The sequence below is a fragment of the Halichoerus grypus genome, chromosome 9 (assembly GCF_964656455.1).
Source record: "Halichoerus grypus chromosome 9, mHalGry1.hap1.1, whole genome shotgun sequence".
In the NCBI taxonomy this organism is placed as follows: Eukaryota; Metazoa; Chordata; class Mammalia; order Carnivora; family Phocidae; genus Halichoerus; species Halichoerus grypus.
Genome location: NC_135720.1, coordinates 129350139 through 129376979, shown reverse-complemented (window position 1 = coordinate 129376979; position 26841 = coordinate 129350139). Strand labels below are relative to the sequence as shown.

The 26841-nt window shown below is 39.9% G+C and overlaps 1 protein-coding gene across 2 annotated transcripts in view; it reads right to left on the bottom strand.

Annotated features, from left to right (window-relative positions):
• Nucleotides 1-6196: 6196 nt before the first annotated feature.
• TMEM170B (transmembrane protein 170B) overlaps nucleotides 6197-26841 on the bottom strand; it is a 38567-nt gene continuing 17922 nt past the window's right edge. Inside the window, exons 3-5 of one of the 2 annotated variants that reach the window (XR_013441412.1) lie at nucleotides 17850-18250; nucleotides 6860-7069; nucleotides 6197-6647 (exon numbers count right to left, since the gene is read on the bottom strand). Coding sequence is in view for 1 of the 2 variants with exons in the window: in XM_036106549.2 (XP_035962442.1) it covers nucleotides 18120-18250 (131 nt within the window). In the remaining variant the exon portion in view is untranslated. Of the gene's footprint in view, nucleotides 6648-6859; nucleotides 7070-10478; nucleotides 18251-26841 lie in introns of those variants that run through there. The other variant, XM_036106549.2, reaches the window with a different exon arrangement.

Genomic DNA, 26841 nt, shown 5'->3' with positions numbered 1-26841 from the left:
TACTTCACCCCCTTTGGTCTTCTCAGTAGCTTTCAGAAGAACCAAAAGAAAGATAGTATTTTTAAAGAAAAAGAGGAACATTTCTTTCTGACATTTAAAGCTGAAGGGCTGAAGTTCCTTTTTAGTAAATCCCTCTATAATAGCAAAGGTGGGGCGTTGTTGCACGTGGGTCATTGAAATGAGCATGATCCTGGGGACAAGGCCTCCAGGTGCCAGGGCACCTGCTTTCCAAGGGTGGGCACAGGAGCTGTGTGTCCCCATAGAGTGAGTTGAGGGGGACCCCCAAACAGTACTTGGAAACCCTACCGGCAGAATCACTTGGCTGAGCCGAGACATTGGAAGATCCCCATTCAAAGTTCTGTTCCTGGAATACTCCTTCCTCTGTTTCTCTACTTGGCAAAATTCTACACATTCTTTAGCACACAGTTCAGTTTTCTTGCTCAGGGTAAATGTTTCTGTCTTCTAGATTCTCACAGCAACTGACTCCTACCACTGTTACTTTTGCTCTTGTCATTTTTCTATTTGCATGGCTGTCTCTTCATGGCACATGCACTCTCCCTGTTGGATCCGTAAGCACTTTCATTCTAAGCTGGGACCCGTCTTAGCATCTCTGTAAAAATAAGACCTGGGACCTAATGCATGCTGTTAAGGAGAAAATGATTCTGACACTTGTTAAAATGGTACAAAAGACTTTTTTCAAGACTTAGAGTAGGGGGAGAGAGACTGGGCTCACCTCTGAACATGATAAGGACACGTGAGGATTTACACCCAAGGAGTGGGGTCGGAGGGGAAGTGTGGATGGATATTACTCAGAGGTCATGTCAAAAATAGCGGACTCTTGCCAGATGACCTAGCAGGATTCTTTGCTAAGTCTAGCCTGGGTGGGCCAAATACAGGAAAGGGGCCTATTTTAAAGCCTAGTAGAAAAGAGGGCTCAGAGGAGCCTGACTAATATTTGGTCAAGGACAGTCTTAGTAGCAAAGGGTGTGTAGAATAAAAGGCTCTAATTGCAGGTGGTAACTCACTCTGGCCATTCAACTCAATTCACATTATTCTCTCTATAAACCATCACTGGCCATTTGATACAAATTCTCTTTGACCAAACTTGAATCCAGGCTCTTCTGAACTCTTCCCAACTAGGCCTTGACATTTGGGCTTCTGTGTTTGTCTCTGTATCATCCAAGTTCAGCAAGAATCCTGCTAAGTCCATGTAGCCAGATTCCCCCCTCTGCATATTTTTTCCCCTGAACTACTTGAGAGATGTCCTTTTACCCCTGGGTAGAGCAGTGTTTGCCTGAGAACGAAGGTACCCTCCTATATAACCACAGTAGAGTTGTCAAATTCAAGAAACTGACCACGGATAGGATACTGTTATCTAATCTCCAGCCCATAAAATATGGCTCTGATGTATCCCAAAAGTCTTAGCGCAGTTTTAGGCAGTTTATTGTTCGTAATAAAACAAAAGGAAAATGTTTTGCGCACTGCAGAGACCATTCCTGAGAAACTTCCCACCAATTTCTACTAAAAACAAATGATTTGTGCCATAAATTATTTATTGATCTAGCTACGTTTAGGTTGCTTACTGTTTAGCCTTCGAAGGCCTCTAAATACCTATTTATAAATCCAGGAAGGTATTCTGACAATCCTGCTGGTATCAAGGTGATTTGAAAGATCTGATATTTCATTATAAATGCAATTAATCAGTAGGGAAGTCGAAGAGGTAAAATACAGCCTTTAAGATTTTAGCAGGATTTGGGCTTCTGGGGCGTATAAGAATGGAAATGTAGACTTGCAATGTGCTTTATGAAAATTACCCCAGGGCCCCAGAAGGCCAGAAAATGCATAATCAATAGCCACAGCAGGAGCCAACAGCAAGAAGCACTAAACTAAGCACATGACCCACACTAGCTCCGCGGCTCTTCCTTCTTACCGAGAAGGAGAGAGCACCATTCTCCCCGGGAGGGTATGTGGTGATTTCATAATCATGTGACATAGATAATGTATCGGTGGTATGTACTTTCCCACAGCCACACACAGTCTTATACGCCTTTCTTCCCTGCCATTGCAAGAGAAGCCTTAGCAGGTCAAGACTCTCGCCCTCTCCCACCCTGTGTGACCTTCTGGAGGCTATTTGCTATCCTTCCTGTTCCCCTTTGAGACTTTCCTCCAACAATCTCTCTACTCCTCCCTCTCCCTCTCTCTCTTCCTCCCCTTCCCTCTCCTTCTCTCCCTATCTCTAGCTCTCCCTCCCTCTCTGTCTCTCTCTCCTTCCCTCCCTCTGTCACTTTCCCTCCTTCTCCATTGGCTTTTTTTCCCCATAACTCAGAGCCTACTCAAGGTCTTCCCCAGAAACCAAGTCCAGGAACAGCGCCCCCTGGAGTAGGGCCATGGTGGGTGTCATGCCTGAAGGAAGTGGAAAATGCAGGGACAAGGGACCAAATGGACGCATGATAAAAAAGCTACCACATGAGGAGAGAATGAAACAAGGCCTTTAGTGCAGAAAGAGAGTCTGGGTCAAGGGGTTAAAATCAATTTTTTTTAAGATTTATCTATTTATTTTAGAGAAAGAGAGAGAGGGTACATGGGTGAGCAGGAGGGGGAGAGGGAGAGGGAGAATCTCAAGCAGACTCCCCACTGATCATGGAGCCTGATACAGGGCTCGATCCCACGACCCTGAGATCATGACCTGAACCGAAACCAAGATCTGGATGCTCAACCAACTGAGCCACCCAGGCGCCCTGGGGTTCAAATCAATTTTATAAAATCCCGACAGGTAGAGACAAGGTAAGGACAGAAGGCACATAAATAAAATGTTAGGACAGAAGGCACATAAATAAAATGTTGGCTAGTAATAACCATTTACTAAATGTCTTACAGTTTAAAATAAACTCTCTCAGATGAGAGTCTACTTTTGCTTATTTTCAACACCTTGGGCCCCAGGTAGCGTCCAGGTAAGAACTATTACAGACAATTCCCATCAGGCATTCCCTCCCCCAATTAAGGAACTTCAGAAAGAAGAAAGGGGAAAGCCATGAGGGAATTGAGATTTTCCAACTTTAGGTGAAAACAGCCAGACTGGGGTTAATGGGTTTCACCTCCCTCTGACTGTCTCCTCTGCATGGGAGGTAATTGGGCAGATTGGGTTTCAGGAGTCCTGCTCCCAGAGCCAGCCCAGGTGGCTGCTTTTCTCCTGACGACAGCTAAAGCTAAGGCTAATGCTGCTGAAGAGAGCAGAGGTAAGGGGCTCATGGCAAACAGACTAACCCAGCAGCTCAAGAAGGGAAAGCACAGGAGGGGCAGGATCCTGTCCGTCGTGGGCACTTCGGGCCGTGTGGGCTCAGGGATGACACAGCTGAGCCAGCCGCACGTCCATCAATGTCTCTGTATCCAGCAGAGCAGAGTGATGGCCAAGGGCACGGCTCTCCCAGGTCTGTCTGCAGCCGTGTCTTTTTTAATTATTATTTATTATTTTTATATTCAATTAGCCAACATAGAGTACATCATTAGTCTCAGATGTAGTGTTCAATAATTCATCAGTTGTGTGTAACACCCAGTGCTCATCACATCATGTGCCCTCCTTAATGCCCATCCCCCAGTTGCCCCCATCCCCCCACCCACCTCCCCTCCAGCAACCTTCGGTTTGTTTCCCAGAGTACAGAGTCTCTCATGGTTTGTCTCCCTCTCTGATTTCTTCCCATTCAGTTTTCCCTCCCTTCCTCTATGATTCTCTGCGTTATTTCTTATATTCCACATATGAGTGAAACCATAGGATAATGGTCTTTCCCTGACTAACTGATTTCGCTCAGCATAATCCCATCCAGTTCCATCCACATCAGTGCAAATGGTGGATAGCCGTGTCTTCTTCCAACAGCACAGCTGCTTGAGGAGTGTGGAACTCGTCCCCTCACAAGAACTGGGTCCCCAACGAGGTAGTTTTTGCAATCCTTTCATACACGGGGAAACTGAGATTTTTGTGAGATGAAGTAAGTTTCTCAAGATCATGAGATAAGTAGCAATACTACGTGGGATCAGGAGGAGGAGTCTGACCAGAAGCCAGAAGCCCTTGGTCTTCCCTCGAATAGCACAAAGGGGACACTGGAATGATGGGGGAGCAGCCGGAGCATGGCTCTCCTTCCCTCTCATCTCAGACGGAGGTGTGCTTTTCTTTATCCAGAAGTTTCAATGGCTCCCTCTGACTCTAGGATAAAAGTCAAGTTCATGTGCCCAGGTAAGGGCTCTTCCATGTGGTGTCTATGCACCTTCCAGGCCCCCCTTCTGCTGTCTCCCACTTCACCCGACCCCCGCCTGGGTTTCTGTTGTTCTTCCCCCTGCGCTATCTGGCTCTATCCTTTTCCTCCTCAACAGAGGTGGCTCCTTCTGCCTGGAGAAACACCCTTCAGAGTCCTGTCCTAATGCCATGTCACTTGGGAAGCTGTCCCTGACCTTCCCGGCCCCTGGAAATGTGGTGACATCCAGCTTGTACTTCTCACATGACACTTGCCAGATGCAACCTTGGAGTCTACATGAAGATCCCAGTGAATATGACTAACTTGAGCCTGGGTCATGTATGGCAAATGTGAGCCTGAGAACATGGGAATGGGAAGCCCCAAAAGGGCATGCTAGTTACAAAAATGCCTGACATACATCCACCAAGCATGACATCACAGGGCCAGGAAGGCACCTGTGGCCAGAAGTCCCTGGGCCGGGCAGAGGTTGAGGATCCAGAAGGTCAGCATATATCGGAAGCCAGCAAGGAGCAACCCTGGGCCGTGGGGTTAAAAACTTAGGCTAAAACTTAGATAATTAAAACCCTACTTCATATTTGGCATGATTGAGCCAGAGATCTTTGGGATGGGCACACCAGGTGGAAATTTTAAAAATACATTTGGAAATGCTTTCCAAAGACCACAAAATCAGCCAGCGGGATTTCTCTTAAAGCCACAGACAACTTTTCAGAGGATTCATGGCAATAAAGCAAAGCCAAATAGGGTTCTTAAAGCTTTTCAAAGTCCTTAATAGGCACATGTGAATTGTGACGGTCTAAGTAAGGAATATGGGAGGCAAATTTTGTCACTTATTTGTCCTGGGAATTCTTTTTCTCAAGAGCCCCTCCCAATGAGTGATCTTTGGAATAGTCTTAAAAAATGCTATTTACATCTATGTGAAACCCATGTTTCTCTGTGACTCAAAAAGCAGTGAGACTGGGAAATTTTAGAGAGATTGGGCCTTCTTTACCAAATTTTTAGTGTATCAAAAGCCCAAGTTATTGGTAGCTTCAGATGAAATGAGTCCAGCCTGGATTAATCACAGCCAAGATAATTACAGAACACTTAAAGGAACACATCAAAAAACTGGACACTTACCAAATGATTTGATACATTTCTCCAGTTGACATCTGATATTTTCTAATAATAGAGACACTAAATGGATATTTCTTTAAAAAAAACAATTTGTACTTATTTTTAGCTTGATTGTTCTCATTTTAGCTCATGGAAGAAGGCCTGCTCTTGTGACAGAATCTATTTCAAGGGCCTACTTCATAAACTTTTGGGATTGTTTTGACCAAAAAAAAAAAAATCTTATCTACTTGATCCGTCTTAATTCTGTATTCTGCATGTAACGAAATCCTTTGACGGTTAACCACCTCTGCCCCTTCCAGAGATGGTTAGTGGAGACAAAGTTTATATACATTTGAGGAAGAAATGCCTTAAGATATAAAGTGATGTTTATAAAGTGGTGCAGATTTCAATGTCAGGCAAAAATCCTTTGGGGGTTATTCACCGATTTATTATCTCTGCCTCTTGTTTCCTCCATTGTGAAGGGGTTGACATAATGTTGAGCTGGTCTTTATTTATGGACACTGTTGTAATCTAAATTTTGGTTCAAGCTTTTAGTAATTTTCCCAATACAGTCTCAAATACCACAAACAGATTCCTGATTCACTTAATCCTGATTCACACTGTCCACTTTTCCTGTCCTAGCCAACGAGTCTGCTACTGGGATATTGCCCGCCCTAACCTACAGATGTCCCGAACACACTGCTTCCCATCTCTGTGACACCAAAATCACACCTTTTCTTTGGTCTCTTTTGGACACAAAATGTCTAGGAAGACTTAATGTTTTGCTTTGACGTGGCAAGTTTTCCTGTCCAGATAATTTGTGGCGTGCATTCAACCAGTTAAGGTGAAAACAAGAGTCTCTGACAATCATGCGGTTTTATTTATGAAAGGAATTGTCTGCTTAGTGAGGCTCACTCATGGGAAAACCTTAATTAAATATGGTGGCATTTCTATTGACATGAGCATTCTATCAACACTGGCGTGGCAGTCTTAGGACTAAAAATGGTCATCACAAGGAAGATATTTCTGATGGAAGAGAATAGGCTGACCCTCTAATAAAATCTCAATAGGACACATATGGGCCTCTTGCATCCTTTCTGAAAATGTCTTAGGCCGAAGCATTGTGGAAGAAGAATGATCTAGTCATGGGTTATGCAGAAAGTAATCAGTTTCCAAGGGGATCTCTTCAGGCATCTGAGGGTCACCTGAGTCCAGGCAACTAGGCTGCTGTGGCCATTTCCGGTCTGTTCTTATTAGCATCTGTCCAAACCACTGTCCATAATAACCTGTATTTAACCAAGTAAATGGCTTTGATTTAAAAAAAAAAAAAGAAAAAAGAAAAAGCATTTTATTTTTTCCTCAAATAAGGACAAATTATGAGGATAAAATGAGATTATAAATGTGAAAAATGGTTTGAGAGTAAAAGTTGAATATCAACGTTATTACAAGGACTACCCATACAGGCTTTACACATTTCCTCCAAATACTTGTTAAAAAAAAAAACAAAAAACAAGTTATACCTTAGATTTGAACATTTCATCCCTTCTCCTTCACCTTGCAAAAAGTCTCCAAGTTAAATGAGCTTCAAATAAGAAATCGAAAGGTGGACCAAAGCTTAGAACTCTAACAGATACGGCAAATGTCAGGTCCATGATGCCAAACTGGTCTGGGTCTAGTAAGATCCATGAATGATGGATCTGTACTGATGTTGTCCCATGGAAAGTTTCAACCTGCATTTAAGAGAAGACAAAAAGAGCCAATGGATTTTCCAGAAGAAATTGGCACAAAGAGATTCACTCTAACGTGAGGTCTCATGGGCACAAGGGTCAGAACCAGGGAGAAGACCCAGATCTGATCCCTTCCCCATCAGTCCACACGCACGGGGCTTTCAGAAGTCCTAAGTCTCTCAAGACTTGTTCCCTCAACCCTACATCTTCCCCCCACCCCTCGTCTCTGTCCCTCCTCCTGTTTTCCACACCAAAGATAACACAAGTGTCTTGCGTCACCAGTTGGACTCACCCACCACCACCAATTCCCACAAAAACGAAGCAAAGGATATGGGAGTGGTGTCGTTTTGTGAAAATCAGTTTGGTACATTCTCTGGTCTTCGGTCTCAATTTCTTTAAGACCCTGAGAGCGTAGGCATGTTCGTCTCCGTGGCCCCTACAGACCAGGCCGTGTACAAAGGCCTGTGCTTTTAAGGTCAGAAAGTCTGGAGCTGAAAAGCCCAACAGTTCCCTGGGTTTTAACTCTAAGCTGTCTCTGCAGAACGATAAACAAAGCCAAGAAGCCCCCTTGCAAGAGGATCTGAGGTGGCTGAGGACTCCGTGCAGCTGAGAGGCGAGTCATGACCATCGCCGGGGGATTTAATTGATGTTGGCCACTGTGACTTCCTCATCTTGTACATATTTGGTTTGCAGAATGCAAGGAATTCGCTTGCTGGGCAAGTTTATCCATTCTTTTTTTCTAACCAGGCTCTTTTCTACTGAGGTATGTCTCTGAGAAATTCCCTCAGTGGACCTTTGCCAAAGAAGCAAACGGTTCAGCGGGACGGTTTGAACCTGAAACAGATCCTCTCTAAAAATACACTGTGCACTGTTATGGAAACAGGATCCAGCTCTGACTTTGAAATGGAGGTATCTGAACTTACTACCAAAACTTAGGGCAAAGTCTGGAAGTACATCATCCTTCCATGTGCACACAATACACGAGAGGAAGAATCCGGCCAGGTCGAGTATTTGCTGAACACCCATTATATGCAACAGGAGATCTTGTCACGGTTTACTGAGGAGAAAACTGAAGATCACAGAAGGAAAATAACTTGGCCAAGTTCACATACTAAATGGCAGAGCAGGAATCTATAACCAAGTCTCATGATACAACAAGGCCCATGGCCTTATGTTGGTGTTTTCCCTTTTATCCAACAAGTTGACCAACTAGATAACTAAATGTCACTAAAGCATTAACTGGTAGATTAAAAAAAAAAAAAAAACATTATGTGTTAAGAGTTAGAATAACAAATTTGAGAAAAATACATAAATCCAGGTCCAGATTAACGACCTACCAAAATCATGCAATTAATGTGATTTTTCTGATTTGCCAATAACCCCTGAACATGATCTTAACCTTCTTTGGAAAGATAAATTTGTTAATGATAATATGTAGCTCTTGATTTTTCTCATATCTAATTTCCTCACATGTATTTTTATCAGGAAAAAAAAAATGAACATTAGATATATCCTACAGAATTGAGTCCAAAATTACAGGCTTCGTTGGTAGGTAACGGGGAAGACAAAAGCAGGGGAAAATAAAATAGAGCCATTGTGCCATCTAGTGATAAAACTCTTGCTTTGCAAGAAAACCACCCGATGGTGATTCCATTTTGCGAATCAGTCCCCAGGAGTCTCTGAGCCTGAAGAATATTCATAAAACTGGCCAAAACACAGATGTCTGATAACAACAAATAATGGGAAATTAATGGCCGTTCAACAAGAACAATGGCACAGAAACGACTCTTCTGTCAAAATTCTCCTGGTAAGATTCCATTAGAAGCTAGAGGTGAACCCAAATTCTACTCCTTAAAGATCAGCCGCAGGTCCTGTTCACCTTTCTCCCTGTACCTGAAACTTTAGGTACTATTTTATTAACTAACAAGGGTTCCATTTCGGTACACAGATGGCATTGATACCTATTCAGTAAGTCTGAGCTTTTCTTCCTCCACGAGTCTGACTAGGACTCATGCTCCGTCATGGAGCTCAGCCTAACACCTGAACATCCTTCCTCCAGATTACCTTTCCCCCTGCTCTTGTTCTGCACCAGCTGCAATAAGTTTGAAATTTGACATTTTCTCTCAATGCTCAGTAAATATCAAAATACCCATAGATAGCTTACCCATTAGAAAAACGTTATAGGGGTGCCTGGGTGGCTCAGTCGTTAAGCGTCTGCCTTCGGCTCAGGTCATGATCCCAGGGTCCTGGGATCAAGCCCCGCATCGGGCTCCCTGCTCGGCAGGAAACCTGCTTCTCCCTCTCCCACTCCCCCTGCTTGTGTTCCCTCTCTCGCTATGTATCTATCTGTCAAATAAATAAATAAAATCTTTAAAAAAAAAAAAGAAAAACGTTATAAAAATATTACTTCAAGAGCCAAAGATAATAGAAGCAACATAGAAAATGTGTTTTTAATCTCAAGATTTATGTTTTGCTCAAGAACTTTTTAAGACATATGAAGGGGAAATATAACAATTTTATAATTCTTATGGTTGAATGAAAAAGTTACCTAGAAAAAAAATTGTATTCCAGTTCAGTAATTAATATGTCCATGTATGTGAAAAAAAATTGTTTACTTCCATTTTGCTTGCACAGTTTTTAAAGTTACCTAGTTTTTATTCCCATGGGGTTTGTAACAATTACAGTGACTGGCTCTGTCAGTCCCGGTCTTTTCTCAGGCAGGAGAATAGATGAGCCTAACTGGGTACCTAGTACCAGCCCCTGGAAATCCCTAACAAAAACTCAAAATATTCATGAATTTGACAATACAAATCCTGAGTTGATAATTTCTCAAATCCCCATGAGGCCATCTGGTCTTGGTCAAGAATGAGATTTTCTCTTACTGCAGGTAGGAGCTCCCACAATGCTCTGTAGAAGCCAATAGAGCATATTAGAGAAAACACACAGGTAAGAGAGTAAGAAAACCCCAGCACAGCAGTATTAGTTGTGTGACCTTGAGAAGTTTCTCACCTTCTCAGAACCTCCAATGCTTTAGCTGTGAAGGATTACCTTTGTAAACCTTAGTAATCCACTTAACTTGAAGGATCACCATGTTAAAGAATACATATAAAGTGTCTAACAGATAATAAGCACTCAATAAACGGTAGTCATTTATTAATAAAAGTGATAGTGTGCCTTTTAAAACAATAATTCTTAGAAGATGACGTTTATTTGGCCTATGACTAGTCCCAGGTAAAACAATAAACTCAACCAAATTTGTCTTTTGGACTTCTTGCTTACTTTTGCAGGACTACCTCCAAAATCCACATGTAAAACCGGCCGAGAAAACCTGACCGAAGGGTAAAGAGAAAACATTTCAGTCTGCAGTGAATGAGTTGAGAAGCTATGTCATCAAGAGTCAAAATGCCCCATAAAGCTTTTAAAGACAGGTTTATTTATATATAAGTGCATGAAATTGATACAGAAATTTTATTAAAATACTGTATATTACAAATTTTTAATCCAATAAATTCTGTGTAATGACGTTTAAGTGCTGGATTCACTTTTAACAGTTGTCCTGTGTGAGTCAGTAAAGAGTTCACCCTATAAATCACAAAGAGGAGAGACACACGGACCTCAGAAACGGTCCTGTGATTAGACAGTGGATGATATTAATTGTGCATCTTTTCTTTAAAGCAATGAATTGGAACCTAGATCTTGAGTTTGCAGACCAACTTTCTATAGTCAAAAATAACTTGCGTATGTTTATTGCTGCCCTTTGAAGAAAATGAGTGGTGAAAAATAAATTAAAATAAAGACCAACATCCCTAAGGCTAACCTGATGCTTACCACAATTAAAATAATTAAAGTTCACTGCAAAATTTGTGTTCTCCAGGAAATTCTGCTATATACACAATGAGATTTGTACATGAATTGGGAAATTAAAAAATCGCTTATATAAAATTAAAAATCAATAGTATACAATATTTACAGCTCGTTAGGTATGATACATAAACATAGTTTTTAAAATAACCCTTCAAAATTAAACTGTATTATGTAAACATGCAGTACACATACTCATACAGTGTAGTTTATAGTCTTAACAGAAGGGGAGGGGAACTGTGTTCACATAATGTAGGGTACTTCATCACGTACGCCTTTGCCTTTGTGCGTGACCCCATCCGACATTTATTCTTCCTGTCTTTAAACTTCACAGTACATTAAGTATTTCTATAGTAAAAAGAAATCCCTGATGGTAAACATATTCCTAAAGGTTACATAAAGTTTCTGCCCTTAAACTACGATATAAAACTAACACTGTTCACACTAGAATTTCTAGTTTACGACAAAACTAAATTTTAAAATCCCACACTTAATTGTCTTGACTACATTTTTCTCCATTTCAAACGTACTTGTAAAAAGAAAAAATTATAGACAAATACCACATCATGAAAATGTAAGGAAAGTAGTTGTCATCTGTCAATGGCAAAATGGCTGATTTTTATTCACCATAAGGAGTTAATTCAATTATACCGTCCCTAAACTCTAAATCCCCAGTGACAAGTATGCCAATCCTGAATCCTGTCAAATTCACTTTACAAAAGTATCTTAATTTCCAAGGCACTAAGGCATCATTTAGCTTTTAAAAACTACTTGTGTTTTACTAAATGATTCATCAGTGGTCTGAGAGTTAACACAATTTGAAAGTGAATTTTTAATACCTATCGGGTAAACTTTATTTTTGCTATTTAAATCAAGCCATTTTTGTTGGTTAACTTGAAGTTGATCCCCTCGTCTTCAAATGACTAGAGTCAGGGGTTAATACTTCATGGTAGAATCCTATGAATTTTAGCAAGTTATAGGACTATAATGAAAAATACTGCGGAATTTTATTTGTTCATCTAAATGTGTACAACTTGTGTGTGTGTGTGTGTGTGTGTGTGTGTGTGTGTGTGTATTGAGTAGAGGGTCGAAACTGTAAAAATTTCTCCATCATAAATGCATCTGATATCACAAATACCAAGAAAGTGTCAACAATGAGACCATCAACTCATCCAGTACTGAAAGTAAATCATTTTTAAATTACTTTTCAAACAAGTGCCTCTATTTCGCTCTCTATGGAGAAAACTTTAAAACGTTCTTCCCCCAAGATACTTAGTGATGATGTGCAAACATTTTAGTTTAAAAACAAGAGAATTTTCTCATCATCAGTAGTACTGTCAAGTTAACATTCATTTGCACAGGGCTCTAAAACAAGAGATGAACTTTGGAAATTATCAATATGTATTTAGGAGAGAAAGAGTTACAGTTATGGTAATTATGAATGATATAGTCCCTCCTTCTATGTATTTGTTACACTGCTTTCCAGTTTCAGTTACATACCTAAATACATTCCTGAAGAGGGGGCAGTCACATTACCATCGAGGGGAGATCGATATGGATGCAGTATATAATCCAAAAAATATGTAAGAGGTTCATGCTCTCTTGGCTTGCCTATAGCATTTAATTTTCAGTAAGATTATAACTGCATAACCATAAGGTGTTAAGAACATCTTCTTCTGAACCAGCACTTCTGAGTCTATCAACAAATTGTACATATGTTTAAACTATAACATATGACATCGGTATGGAAGGAAGAGGGAGATTTTTAAGAAACTGCAAAATTAGTTCTCTAAATCGACCAAGGGTCATTATGTAAGTTCAACATATGTGCAATGAATGTAAAGCCGAGTCCTCTAAACTCGGAGGAGGAGATAGTTACAGTTCAGAGCTCAGTTCATTCAGAAATGTGGGCGCTTCCATCAATTTAATAAAGTATTAACTAGTACGTCTCCATATTTACTGAAAATACTTCACATATTAAGCACTACTTCTCCAAATTCACAGATACGTTTTTAGATAACTACTTTAGCAGCCTCCTTAAAAACACTGTACTGTCTACACTGAACAGAGATCCTTCCATGAGAAGAGCAAACCCATCACCACACACACACAAACACACACACGGATTGCAAATGCTCCCCAGCATGTCAGAAACATGCAAAACACACACACACACACACACACACACGGATTGCAAATGCTCCCCAGCATGTCGGAAACATGCAAAACACACACACACACACACACACACACACACACGGATTGCAAATGCTCCCCCATGTCGGAAACATGCAGCACCCTCGCGCCGTGTAGTTTACAGACCTACCACCAGGGGGCAGCTGCGTTTGCCCCAGCTTGCGCGCCTTGCCCTCCAGCGCCTCTTCCTGCCTTTAAACTGCCCGCTCCTACAACTACCACATGTTTGAAAAACCTTATCATCTTTAATCAAATAATGTCCTTTTGCACCTGAAGAGTCGCTCCTCAAGATGTTATAAAAAAGGACTAGGAGTTAGGAGAAATCATGAGCCAACTGATCGGCTCACTAGCCGATTTTCAGCACTGAGAGTCTCACCCCTGGTTTTTATTTACACGGCGACCCAGCTTCTCTGCCACTGAGATCTACCAGAATTTCTTCGGGACGTTCCGTGTTCTTCACATCTTACAAACAAGTAAGGACTCTTTGAAGAGATTCTGATTAAGACGTTCGGAGAGGGAAAAAAGGTAACAGCAAGAGGGAAGTAGTTTGAGAATATTTCCGAAAATACCCTCAGTGTCTTGTGACTTCGTGGATTATCACCTGGACATAAATCGGAAAGAACAGTCTCTCCTTGCAGTTAGAAACAAGCGGGTAGGGCGTAAGCACCCCCGTCGGTGGGAGGAAGGACGCGGGAGGCACTGAAGCCCAGGTCTACTTCCTGCAGAACCCACAGGACCCCTGAAGCCCGCAGCCCAGGGTGGCGAAGGAGAGGACCCCACACACGGAGGACACCGTTTCCCATCCCTGGAAGGAGGACAGTTAAGTCGCATGCGGCAGACATTCAATGGATGTTGGCTGAGTGGTCCAAGAGAAGCGAGCGGGATAAGGCAAAGGCAGAGGAGTGAGTGTGGCTACCCTCTCACCCTTTTCCTAGTTTAACGGGCGATAAATAAACACAGAAATTCAATCCTGCTTGCCCCGGCCATCTCCACCCCCTCCCCAATGCCCAGAAGTGGTCTTGGAGAATCTGCTCGTTTTGGAAATAAAGAGGTGGAGAGGAGGTAAGGGAAGCAAGATTCTAAGTTTCCTTCTTAAAATATATGCAGGGGAAAACGTGAAAATGAAAGAAAACAGATGAATTTTACAAAACAACATATTAATTGGTGTTAAAAATGTAATTAAAACAATTCTAATGACTCTCTTCTTGACCATCTACTGCCAAATATGTACTGCTTTGCATTCAACAAGCGACGGGCCCTGGGTTCGAGTTGACGTGGTGGGCTTAGCGTCTAGAATTCTGTCCACTCTGTCACAGTAATGACAGCTCTGTTACAGAAAGTCCATTTGGTGGATAACCTGGGAACACCAGAATTTGGGGGCAGGGGGCAAGGGGAACAGGGCTTAAACTCTCAAACAGAATCGGGAAGTAAAATGTCCCAACCTTTTTAGGATTTACAATCACCTTGCTAGCTCTTGGTGGACTCAAGGGCAGGGATCTCCTCTCAGTCATCCTTGTACTTACTATAGAAATACTCAGTACAGCACTTTGAAAACAGCAGACCCATGTTTACCAGATTGAATTAGTTGGCATGGAAGTGCCGGCATGAGCAGAGTAATGTGGCAGCACCATTTGTCTCTTAATTAGACCTTCTTTAAAGGCCTTTTCAACAACACTCTTTGATTTCCACTTACCCCTCTTCCTTCTGTCACAGATGCATGATATACGGGGCAGCTCATTTCCTTATTTCTCACTTAAAGTACAAACGAAACCCTAAGGCTTTTTTGGGCTGTGGAAATGTACGTTGCAAATACTAAGAAAGTACATCGGGTACCAGACTATAGGACTGCTTAGTACACAGTAAGATCTAAAGTAAGAATGATTAAGCTGCGGGCACGGAATAGAGCCACCATTTAGAAATGTCCTTACTCTAGGAAACCAGTGGAGCCATCCCGTGGGGCAGAGCACTCACACCTCCTTCATTTAAAAGTTTTACATATTATTTGTAGCCTCAATGGGCCCCCCTGATTGATTCTGATCTACGGACAGTTCTAACCAGTATGTTAAATAATAATTAGTTTGGGCGTATCGGCATAGATCTCTTCTTTGGGGAATTGATTTCAACATCAGTAGTATTTTAGTAAACATTTTTTTTTAATAAAGGAGTGTAAACTCTAAAGGATTTCCCCCTTCCTTCCTGCATTTATCACAAAGAAAGTTTACTGCTAAATCATACATAAATTTTAAGACAGTGTAACCCAAATACGTCAATAAGGGCTTTTGTCATATCACAAACAAGGGTCTCCAGCACTAATAAACCAAGAAAAATTTCTCCAAATTCAAAAATCTCAAACATCCTTACTTATTTAAAAGATCATTCAACTGAACAAATATATAAAATTCTCTACTAGAACATGAAAGTGTTCACTGAACAAAAGCTTTCCAATTAGACTATATTCATATATAGCAGCTTTACATATATGTATATAATGATATATATGTGTGTGGATATATATCATTAAGCATTTGTCGTCTGTAGGAAAACCACTGATTTAAAAAAAAAAAAATCTCAGCCTAAAGATAGCTATTAAGACAATTTCATCAACTCACACTATTCAACTGCATTTCAAAACATCAAGAGAGTGACATTTGCACAAAATCTCAATGGAAAGAACTGAAAACAGCAAAGAAACCAACAATTGCCCCCAATGGTTAAAAGTACACACATAGACTCAATTCATAATGTAAAGCAACATGATGGGGATAGCTGCAGGACACTATAAGACTAATTACTAACCATCCAATTATACTCCCATTCTAGAGTAAAAACAGGAGTTAAAATCTCTTTGGTCCACACATTGATGGATTTAACGTGTCCAGGTTATTTTCCAGCTAATTTTGGATTCTAAACCATGTGCTCTGTATTCCCTTACCATGATAACTTTCGTAAATCATGAAACAACCATATGTTAAAATAAATATTCATATTGTAGATCTGAAACAATGTGAACACATTATTGGTAACTCCTCTCAAAGAATATGAACACTTGAAATTACCAATAGAAGAGCCAAAGTAAAGGAAGAACACAATTCAAGTCTAAAAGAAAAGGAGAAATCAAATGGACTGGGAAAGTTTATGCCTAAATTTAATTTGGGAAAACATCAGGAACATAAAGAACACATGAAAATAATTTTAGGCTTGTACATAATAAAAAAAACCAATTTTAAGATTTACTTCAAAGATCTCTAGGGATGCACAGTTGCTTAATGGTGTCTTTAAAAACAGATCTCCAAGCCACAGCATTAGTAAACCCCCAAAATTGGCTTCCATACTGGTAAAAGTATCCCCTTCCCCAACTCCCTATTTTTACGTCATTGAAACACATTCTGCTTTTGGGTGGCGAAAAAGTGGTGTGGGTAATGGAGGTCTTAAATTTGAATGGGACCTAATAGAAACGTACTTTTTACCAAATCGGGTCATAAAACAATGAGGCTAGAGTATGTAGATTATTTTTTGGACTGCCCTTAACTTCATATTTTCTGCAGTGGCTTTTTGAGTTAGCACATTTATAAAAGGACCTGGTATTTAAAACAATCTCAGTAGGAGACAAATTCAACCAGGTTCTGTTTCCCTTGCTCCTTGCACTCTTAAAAACAATTGCATCTTGCCAAAACTTCTTAAAATGTTGTATTACTGAGGATTTTTCATTCTAATAAATGTCGTCACTGATTCTAGGGAACTTAACAGCGCAAATCGAGAACCGAACAACGGAATCACTCTAATATATGTTCAGTACTGTACTGATATGCTGAGATTAACTGCCAAATTTTTAAATTATTTCTTATATTCCCCAATTTTTACTGAGTGAAATTGTTACCACATGCCCAATGTAATGCAATTACTCTTCTTACATAACTTACTTGTTACTTATCTACAAATGAGGCTCTTTGTTTCCACAGCCTAATTTAGGCCACTCTTTAAATACAGGTAATACTCCAGAATGAAAGATTGTTTATGTTTTGTCAAAAATCAGGATATATGCAACAAGTAATATAATCCCACCGAGATACTAGCTATAAAGATGTTTTCTCCATGAGATACATGGCAAAAACTTTCTTTAGAAGGGTCAAAGAATGCAACATGCATTTCAGACTTCTTTTCTTACAAAGTTTTTAAGAAAATTTTCAAATTATATTTTTATGACACACAAACTACAGTCAATGTGTGTGACCCATAAAGTTTTTGAATTCGTATCAATAGAATAGTTACGTAGGAGGGAAACTATTAAAAGAGTGTTATCTGAGTGGAAAGGATGCACCCTACGGGTCTACTTTGAGTCCTTAAAAGAGTTTAGCTAGTTTTCCATTAAGTATTATTTTCCACATAAATTAAAGTAAATAACAATAATGCCTAAACATATTAAAGCCCTAAATCCCAGAAACGTTCAACATTAAAAACCAAATCGTTTACCTCATATTCAATGATTCGGTGTTCAGCACTCATACGGGATTTAGCGTCACGAAACAAAAATCTCACTACGTTACCTGAATTCATGTCAAATATGGTTCACAGCACTCATCTACATCTACACTTGCAAATTGTCACATGATCCATGTTAAAAAAAAAGAGAGAGAGAGAAGAGTTTGGCACATATATCAATTCCTCAAAACGTCCCTGTAACTCAACACAACACTGTTAAGAACGACGAGTCAACACCAGTGTTAACCTGATTGGCAGCTAAGCAAGGTGCTTCCTCCTGTAGCTTCCGGTCCTGTGATGCGCCCGGCCCGGGACGGAGGCACGTAAGGTGCAGTGCGGTAGTGCAACCACTTGGACACCAGAGGGCGATCTTTGCACACAGCTCAAGGCCTTCGGCTGCGCCCCGCTCCTTGCACGTTCTCCTCGTACGGTTTCATTCCCGCTCCTTCACAACGCCGTGTTCTGAGAATCTGTACATCTGTTTCCTTATGTGAAGTAAGACATTCCCACCGAAAGCTCAGAGTGTGGCGAGGATCCTTGAGAAGGAGATGATTAATGTCAATACAGTCTGTCCCACGCCCCACACCAGCGCCTCCAGAGGGGCCATGTTCTTCCCTGCGACTCGGTAGATGCCCGCGACTGCTGCGCCTGGATGAGAAGGGACAGAGAAACAAACCAACACGTTCATTCCCTTCGCAACACGCTGCACCGTGGGGACGTCAGATCGCTTTTCATCTCAGCACCCCAGACTCCTCCATCATGCTCATCTTCTAAACTGTCCACGGAAGTTTCCGTGTGATCGGTACAAGTCGCACTTGACCACACCACTTCACTGAAAGACAGGCTTTGCTATTCAGCTGCAAAATACATATTTACAGTACATGCTGTTTACTTGATATCAAACATGTTCATAAACCATGAATAATTTGTTATTGTAATCTCTCACCTGGGCATTGGACAGACAAAACAAACATGTCTGTTTTTATAAACATACAACTACCCATATTGATAATTATAAATGAAAATACAGAAACTACACAATTTAATGCAGTTTCTAAATTATTCAAGTAACTTTTAAAAAATTAATTCTTAAATGTGTATAAAATATCAGAATAGTTGACTACCACATTTCAGAATCTACCATATAGTTTACCAAGTCTTTTTAATAAAGCATACAACCATAAAGTTATTTAGAGACTAGTATCTTGACATCTAATAAAAATGGAAGATGCACCTGACATCTGTTCTGGGAAAAATGTTTAGATCACGCACACTTCCAAGAATTCGAGAATCCCAGAGTTACAGGAGTCTCAGAGCCCATCTGATTCAACACTTCACCTTATTAATATACTATATATACTGAAACATTTAAATTAGAGTATGCCTCTCCAGCACTAAGTTTTAGAAAATGATCCAAGAAGTGGAAAATCTAAGCACTTACTAGCTCAGGCTTCCTAGGAAATGGTAAGCAAATGTGTCAAGTCAAACATCTCATGCTCATATGAGGTGAAGAGCATGGGTTTTGGAGCCAGACTTGTGGATCAAACTCCGAAATCCACTCCCTAGCAGATGTGCTACATGGGGCAATCACTTAACCTTTCTGTGCCTTATTTCCTCAACTGTAAAATGGGTGGGAATGAAGATGAAGAGTGACTGGTCCTAGTATGCATTCTGAATTTTGGCTAAGAGTTGTCATCGTAGTAAATGAGAAAGGTATTTCCAATCAGTGATTCAGCATTCAGTAAATGGTGTTGGAACAATGAGCAGACATTGGAAAGAATAAATCTAGCTCCCTACTTTACATCACTCCCCAGAATAAATTTCAGATGGGTTAAAGAACAAAATATTAAAAACAAAGCTATAAATGTAAACTTTAAAACAGAAGAGAATGTACCTATGATCTTAGGAAAAGAGAGCTGCATAAAAAAGAGCAAAACCCCTAACGGGACATGGGGTGCCTGAGTGGCTCAGTCGGTTAAGCATCTGCCTTCGGCTCAGGTCATGATCCCAGGGTCCTGGGATCGAGCCCCACATTGGGCTCCCTGCTCGGCGGGAAGCCTGCTTCTCCCTCTCCCGCTCTCCCTGCTTGTGTTCCCTCTCTCGCTGTCTCTCTGTCAAATAAATAAATAAAACCTTAAAAAGAAAAAAAAAAACCTAAAGGGACAGATGAGAAAAATACTTGATCCATGTCCAGAGTACAGACACACACATATATACACGTATAATAACCAAGGCAGTACTTACTGTAGCAGCAAAAAAACAAAAACAAAAACAAAACACCACAAAGTCAAAAGCAAGAAGCCAATATCCTTCAGTGTGGAGTGTGTAAACTATATCAAGCCCACACTACGAAACCCATACAATTTCAAAAGAAAAATAAAAACCTTATGAACTGACAGAGAGAACCTAAGACATTATTTATGCAACAAATAAAACCTAAAACTATATATATTCTCTACTAGTACATGCATCCATCCTATGCATGTGTGCATGTATGTAAACATTTATATATGTAAATATGAATGAATGTAATATTCATATATACATACAATCCGGGGGCATATAAGCCAAACTGAAAATAGGGATTACAACTGAGAAGAGCACTAGTTTGGGAGTGCTAGTCCAAAGAGACCTTTGCCTTATCCATAATGTTTTGCATTTTACAAGGAGAATATGCCGTCATATATTACTTATGTAATTAAAATTAATTTTAAAAATCTAACAATTTCCACACCAACTTGCCTACACTTCTCTATAATTCCAAGAAACTTTCATCTTCAAGGTCAGAATATCTTTCAATCCTCTTTTCCGAACTAAAATACTTGTACATAATGACAAAGTTCACTGAACTCTTGATATAAAATAGTAAGGAATAAATTATACTTTAAGCTAGGTAGCAAATGCTCATAGAATAAGAAAAATTGTGAACATGTTCAATGTCAAGTGTTTCCTATGTGACTAGAAGAGGTGGTGCTTATATTTAGTATTTCTGTGCCTCCGAAGTTCAGGGTGGAGTCCTTTGGCTGTAGATGGAGGGCCCAGGAAAGCATGTTTCGGGCATCTCCTATAGGGGTTTAGAATTTAATGGAGGTCAGGAGCCATGGAGACACACCCGAAGAGACAAGTGAGAGGGAATAAGAAAATGATTTAAGGAATAGAAAATGAGTACTGAGAACCTTTCCACTCTACTGTCATCTTCTTTCCCAAATAAGCTGACTCCTTTATCGAGTATTTGGCTGGTCTGGTGATTAAAATGGATTTCACGCTGGAAGGCCCTGATGTTCGAGGGAAAACAAACAAAACTCCTAAATAACCCATTCTTCTTTAAAATCTTTCAAGGAACAGAGGACAAGCCCTTCAAGCCTATATAGTGTTAGACAGAAAATAAAACAAACCACCGTTTTCTTTCCAGTGGATAATGAGTTAGGAAACAATTCAGAAGTTACAACTTCCCTCCAAAAGAAGTAGATTTACAGAAGTCCCCACTGCCTTGTAGAATCTCACACCCAGAAGCACTGGTCAGAAAAGAGTGTACCAGTGGAACTCTCTATCTAAAAGATCTGCAAGAAAACAATTTTGCGTGCCTAATAAATGAATTTGGAAGCACTGCTATTGAATATTGAGCAGATACAAAAGAGTATTTATAAAAATATATGTAGAGGCTCCTTGGTGTCTCAGTCGGTTAAGTGTCTGACTCTTGGTCTTGGCTTGGGTCATAATCTCAGGGTTGTGGGATCCAGCCCCCACGTCGTACTCCATGCTCAGTGTGGAGCCTGCTTGGGGGTTCTCCCTCCCTCTCCCTCAGCCCCTCCCCCCCAAATAAATAAATCTTTAAAATATATATATTTTATATATATGTAGATTATAAAATGACAACAAATTCCCAAGTACCATCATCCAACTGAAGAGAAGAACATCACTACTTCCTTTGAAATTCCCGTGGACTCTGCTCAATTATATCCCATTCCCTCCTTGAATTTGTTTTTTATCATTCCCTTGCTTTTTGTCAGCTTTACCACCTTCATGTATCCTAAAAACATATATTATTTGGTTTTTTAAATAAATTAATTTTATGTAAATTGACACTATAAGTATTCTGGAATTTGGGTTCAATATCATAGGTCTGAAAGCTACCCACGTTGTTGTGTGTAGCTATAATTCATGCATTTTCACTACTGCGTAGAATTCTAAGCATGAATATACCACAATTTATCCATTCTACTGCCAATAACATTTATTTCCAATCCTTAACAATGACAAACACTGATTCTATGAATATCCTTGTGTATGACCCCTGGCCCACATACAGTCAAAAATTTCTCTTCAATACTTGGGTAAAAGTAGAACTGCTCAGTCTTATGTTATGGGCATTTTCAACTTTACTAAGTAATGCCAAACTGTCTTCCAAAGTAGTTGAACCAGTTTATATTCCAGTTAGTCCATTATCTTCAGAAGCAGTTGGTATCTTTTTTTTTTTTAATTTTTGTCAATCTGGTAAGTAAGAGATGTCATCTCTATGATCAATTTGCATTTCCCTGATAATTAATGTGACTGAACTTTTCTTCACATATTAAGAGGCCAGGAGGGTTTTCTACTTTTACAAAATGCTTGTCGAATCTTTTGTCCTTTTTTCTTTTGAGTTTTCTTCTTATTTGATTCATAGGGTTTTTAAAATACGGTTTGGGTATTAATCTTTTTATATTTATATATGTTCACAAATGTCTTCCCTCCAATTTTTGCTTTAGTTTTCCAAACTCTCTCTACAATATATTTTGCTGAACTTGCCAGATGAAAGACCACAAATATTATGGTCTTTGTTTTTTTGGTGAAATACTCAGCTAAGTTAAGCAAGAATGAAGAAGACCCAAGTGGAACAAGATGCTTGAAATAAACGCTGCATGTCTGGAATCCCCACTACCCACAAGGGCAGAAAGAATCACTTAGAAATAAGTGAAGTACTCCCGAGGACTGAGGAACTAGCAAATGCTGACACAGTGAAGACGGCGGGGAGAAAGCAACACTGCTGAGCTGACACGACTTTAGTGAAAGATATGAACCTACAAGGTCAAGAGAGGCTAGAAGAAGAGCCACCAGTGGACAAAAGATGTCAATATACAGCGACACACCAAAGAAAGTGATCTGATTTGCCCTCCATATTTCCTGAGAGAAAGTAGATGCGAAGGCAAAGGCAGGTTTGGTTTTAACAGCGTTGGTTCTATCAGCCTGTGTGGTCAGAGGAGGGGCCAGCGAGTTGTGGTCCACAGGTCCAACCTACATACCACATCACACGGATGTGGCACAAGAGTGAAGAATGGTTTTTACATTTTTAAATGGTTTTTTAAAAATCAAAAGAAGAAAACTTCATGATACATGAAAATTTTACAAAATTTAAATTTCAGTTTCCATAAATAACGTTTTATTGGCATACAGCCATAGTCAGGTCGGATCCTGAATTATCTTTGCATTCCTAGGGTAACACTCAAAAGGTAAATGAGCCTATACTTTTCCGCTCCTGCACGGTCTTTTTCTTGCTTAACAAGATTACTTTGGCCTCAGCAAATAAGCTGTGCACAGCTTTACTCTTTCCATTTCCTCAATAATTTGGATAAAACAGGAACTAAATTGCTTCTTCAAAATTTGGTAGAACTCATCTGTAAACTCCATTTGAGCCTGGAGTTCCTTTGGGAGGGGAGGGTCTTCAACATTTCAACTGTTTAAATATACTTATTGTCCTATTCATATTTTGTTTCTTCTTATGCCAATTTTGACATTTTATACTTAGGAATATATCCCTGTTCACAAAACTGTTATTTTTATAATTCTTTATTCTATCTCTATTATTGGGTCTATAGTTATTCTATTTTTTTCCATAATTTTCTGCCTTAACTTTGTATTAAAAATTAGTTTGCCAGCAATCTATTCATCTTAGTATCTTTCCAAAAACCAGTTTTTTGCTTTATCTTTCATAGACTCAACTCAGAAAACTGAACAGCGTTTCTCTACACCAATAAAACTAACCAATGTCATTGGAAGATACCATGTGCAACAACCATGACAAAAGAGCTCAAGAATTAACCAAAAATATACAACCCTCTTGTTGAGAAAGACATTTTAAAACTAACAGAAGATACCGAAGATGATCTGAAGACATGGAAATCTAATACATGTTCTTGGGTAGAACAGTTTACTATGCCAGTTCTTCCCAAATTAACCTCTCCATTCAATTAAATCCGAATAAAAATCACAGTTATACTTTTTGAGAAACTGAGTAGACAAATTCTAAAATCTTTGTGAAAGAATAAAAGCCACTAAACAGCTACGCTAACTTTGAGAAAGAAATGAGAGGAATCTAGCCCAACCAGGTATTAAGAAATACCAAAAAACCACAGGGATTAAAAACAAAAAAATGTGACCTTGCTGCAAGGACACATAAAAAGACTAACAAATAAGCACAGGGTTCAGAGACAGATCCTTGTGCCTTGAGCATAATACGCAATCAAGGTGAGTCAATGAGGAAATGATGGGTGTTTTTAGTGGATGGTGTGGTCAAAACTGACTTATTACGTGGGAAGAAAAATAAATACACCTGGAATCCTATCTAATACCAAATACAAAGTTAGACTCTAAACCAGGCCACAAATCAGGAATTTATGAAATTATGCCTGAATGCTAGATCCCTGTTTTTATAAATAAAATTTTATTGGAAAAAGTTATGCCTATTCATTTACACATGTCTATACCTACTTTCACACCACAATGGCAGAGTTGAAGAGCTGTGACAGAGACCACCGGGCTTGCAAAGTTTAACATATTTCCTATCTAGCCCTTAATAAGAAAATGTTTGCTGACGCCTGTTCTAGAGGAATTAAAGGCCTTAGTATTAAAGGTAAAACTGTAAAATTAACATTAGAAAATATACCAGCATATCTTTTGACCTTGGTGTGGGGGAGAACTTCTTGAATTATAAACCATAAGGCAAAAAACTCTCTGCGCTGATAACACAGAAATTAAGGCTTTCTGCTCAATAGATATCATAGATGATGGTAACTGATAAAAGACTGAGAAGTTATTTGCAAAGTCCAAACCCAACAAGAGACCAATACCTCGAATGTATAAGAAACCCCTATAATTTAATGAGAAGGAAGCAAGAACCCCAAAAGAAAAGTAAGCATATAACTTAAAGAAACAATTTACAGAGAAAGAAATCTAAATATGTAAGCAGCATAGGAAGAGATGTTCAAACTCCTTAGTGATCAGAGAAATGGAAATTAATCCAACAAAGAGATAACATTTTATACCTTCAGATTTGCTAAAATTAGTCAGGTATATAATGCCAACTGATGGCACTATACAGACAGCCGGTTTCTCCCAATTTTGGTATTAACCATCAATACCAACTAAAATGAAAAATCACTGTATTGGAAATAAAACCTAAGAAGGAGCAAAATATAATAGATATGTGTCTATATTCAGTCAATATCTTATTCAGAAGAGATATGAAGCAATCATTTGCAGACTTGAATACACAGTTGTGAGCATACTGACACTCACAAATTGCATTAAGAAAACAAATATAGATAATATAGTCTCATTATGGCTAGTTTTCTTAATTCAAGTATGTGCAGGTCAAAGACTAGCCAGAAAAATTTAAATACTTTATTGCTAACCTGGATACAAATTTTTACTTGAAATTATGTCAGACTTTCTTTTTAAGGATTTAAAATATAACACTGTAGTTTCTAAAATCACTGGCTTATTTTATTCTTGGCTGAACTAAAACTAGGTAATATATGTACAAATGTATCATTAGAGATAAACTGAAGGAGAGTGACATTTCTCCTGCTCTCTTAGCTTTTACAATAATTTATGCCAATAAATATACATATCCGCACAACTACTTACAAATCCTGAGCAGGCTGTTCCTTCTTTCATCCTCTGTTCATGGGTTCACAATTACAGCAGCGGGGCCCATCAAAAACACTGGCAGTCCCTTTCAAGCCTCACTGTATGCCACCACAGTGAATAAAACTAACTCGGATTGTTTCCTTTTGCCATAGTCCTTACTTCATGTCTAACCACAGCCGCTACTCTTGTTCAGCTCCCAGGCTCAAGTTCAGATCACAGGTAAGGCCTCCTTTCCTCTTCCTTCCTCTGGTTTCTCCCTTCTTCCCTCCCCCGTTTCTTCCTTTCTTTCCTCTGCACCTCCTCCCCTACTCCACCCATCTCTCCAACCAGTATTTTCTGAGTATCTGTGATGATCCAGGTACTGCTTTATTGTTAGGAATACAGCAGTGGTGAAGACAGACGAGGTCCCTACGCTTTCAGAGTTTTCTCTTGTTTTTTTTTACATATAACTATATTCAGCTATTAAAGTAAATTTTTCCATTGGCCTGCTTTGTCCCTTGCCAATCCCATTCAAAACAATCTTACTTGTTTTCCGCGGCCTGCAGGAAAAAAGTCCAAATTTTCTGGCTTGCCTTTTAAGACCCTCTAGGATTTGGCTCCACTCTGTCTTTCCAGCAGAATCTCCCCCTTCACTATGCATATCCTGTGCTTTGGCTAAACCTGAGTACTCGTTTGAAACCCTATCTGTGGCAAAATGGGTGAGGTTTTGATAAGGTGTTATATGATAAGGTTACAGGCTGCATGCAGCAACAACAAAAACCTAACACAGAGTAACACAGAAAACCCAAACGGGGAGTGGAGAAAGGATGAAAAAACTGATGACTACATGGAAATCTGACACATGTTCTTGGGTGGTACAGTTTACTATGCCAGTTCTTCCCAAATTAACCTCTCCATTCACTTAAGTCCCAATAAAAATCATAGTTCTACTTCGTCCACAACTATTTTATGAATGTCCTGTCAGTGTCAGGACAGACACAGAAACGAGGGGACAGGGGTTTTCCTCCCAAGGCAAGGTGTGCCAATCCCTCTGGGAAAAGGTGACTGTCCCACACAAAAGGAGGCCTTGGAACTACAGGGGGAAAAGGACTTACTCTTATCTGGGGGCTAGGAACCAACCAGAAAGGAAGATGTCCTTCCCGTGGCAGCAGTGAGCTGCACCAGGCCAGAAGAGAATGGCGGCCTCAGCCTCCAGTACCCCGGCTGTGGCAGAAATCACCAGCAGCACGGAGAAGCAGCTAGAACTACACCCAGAAAGCGGCCGCAGCACCCTCGGGTCTCAACAGGACGCATCTAAGTCCTGGCTCACCCAGCACAGCAGAAACTAGAACCAC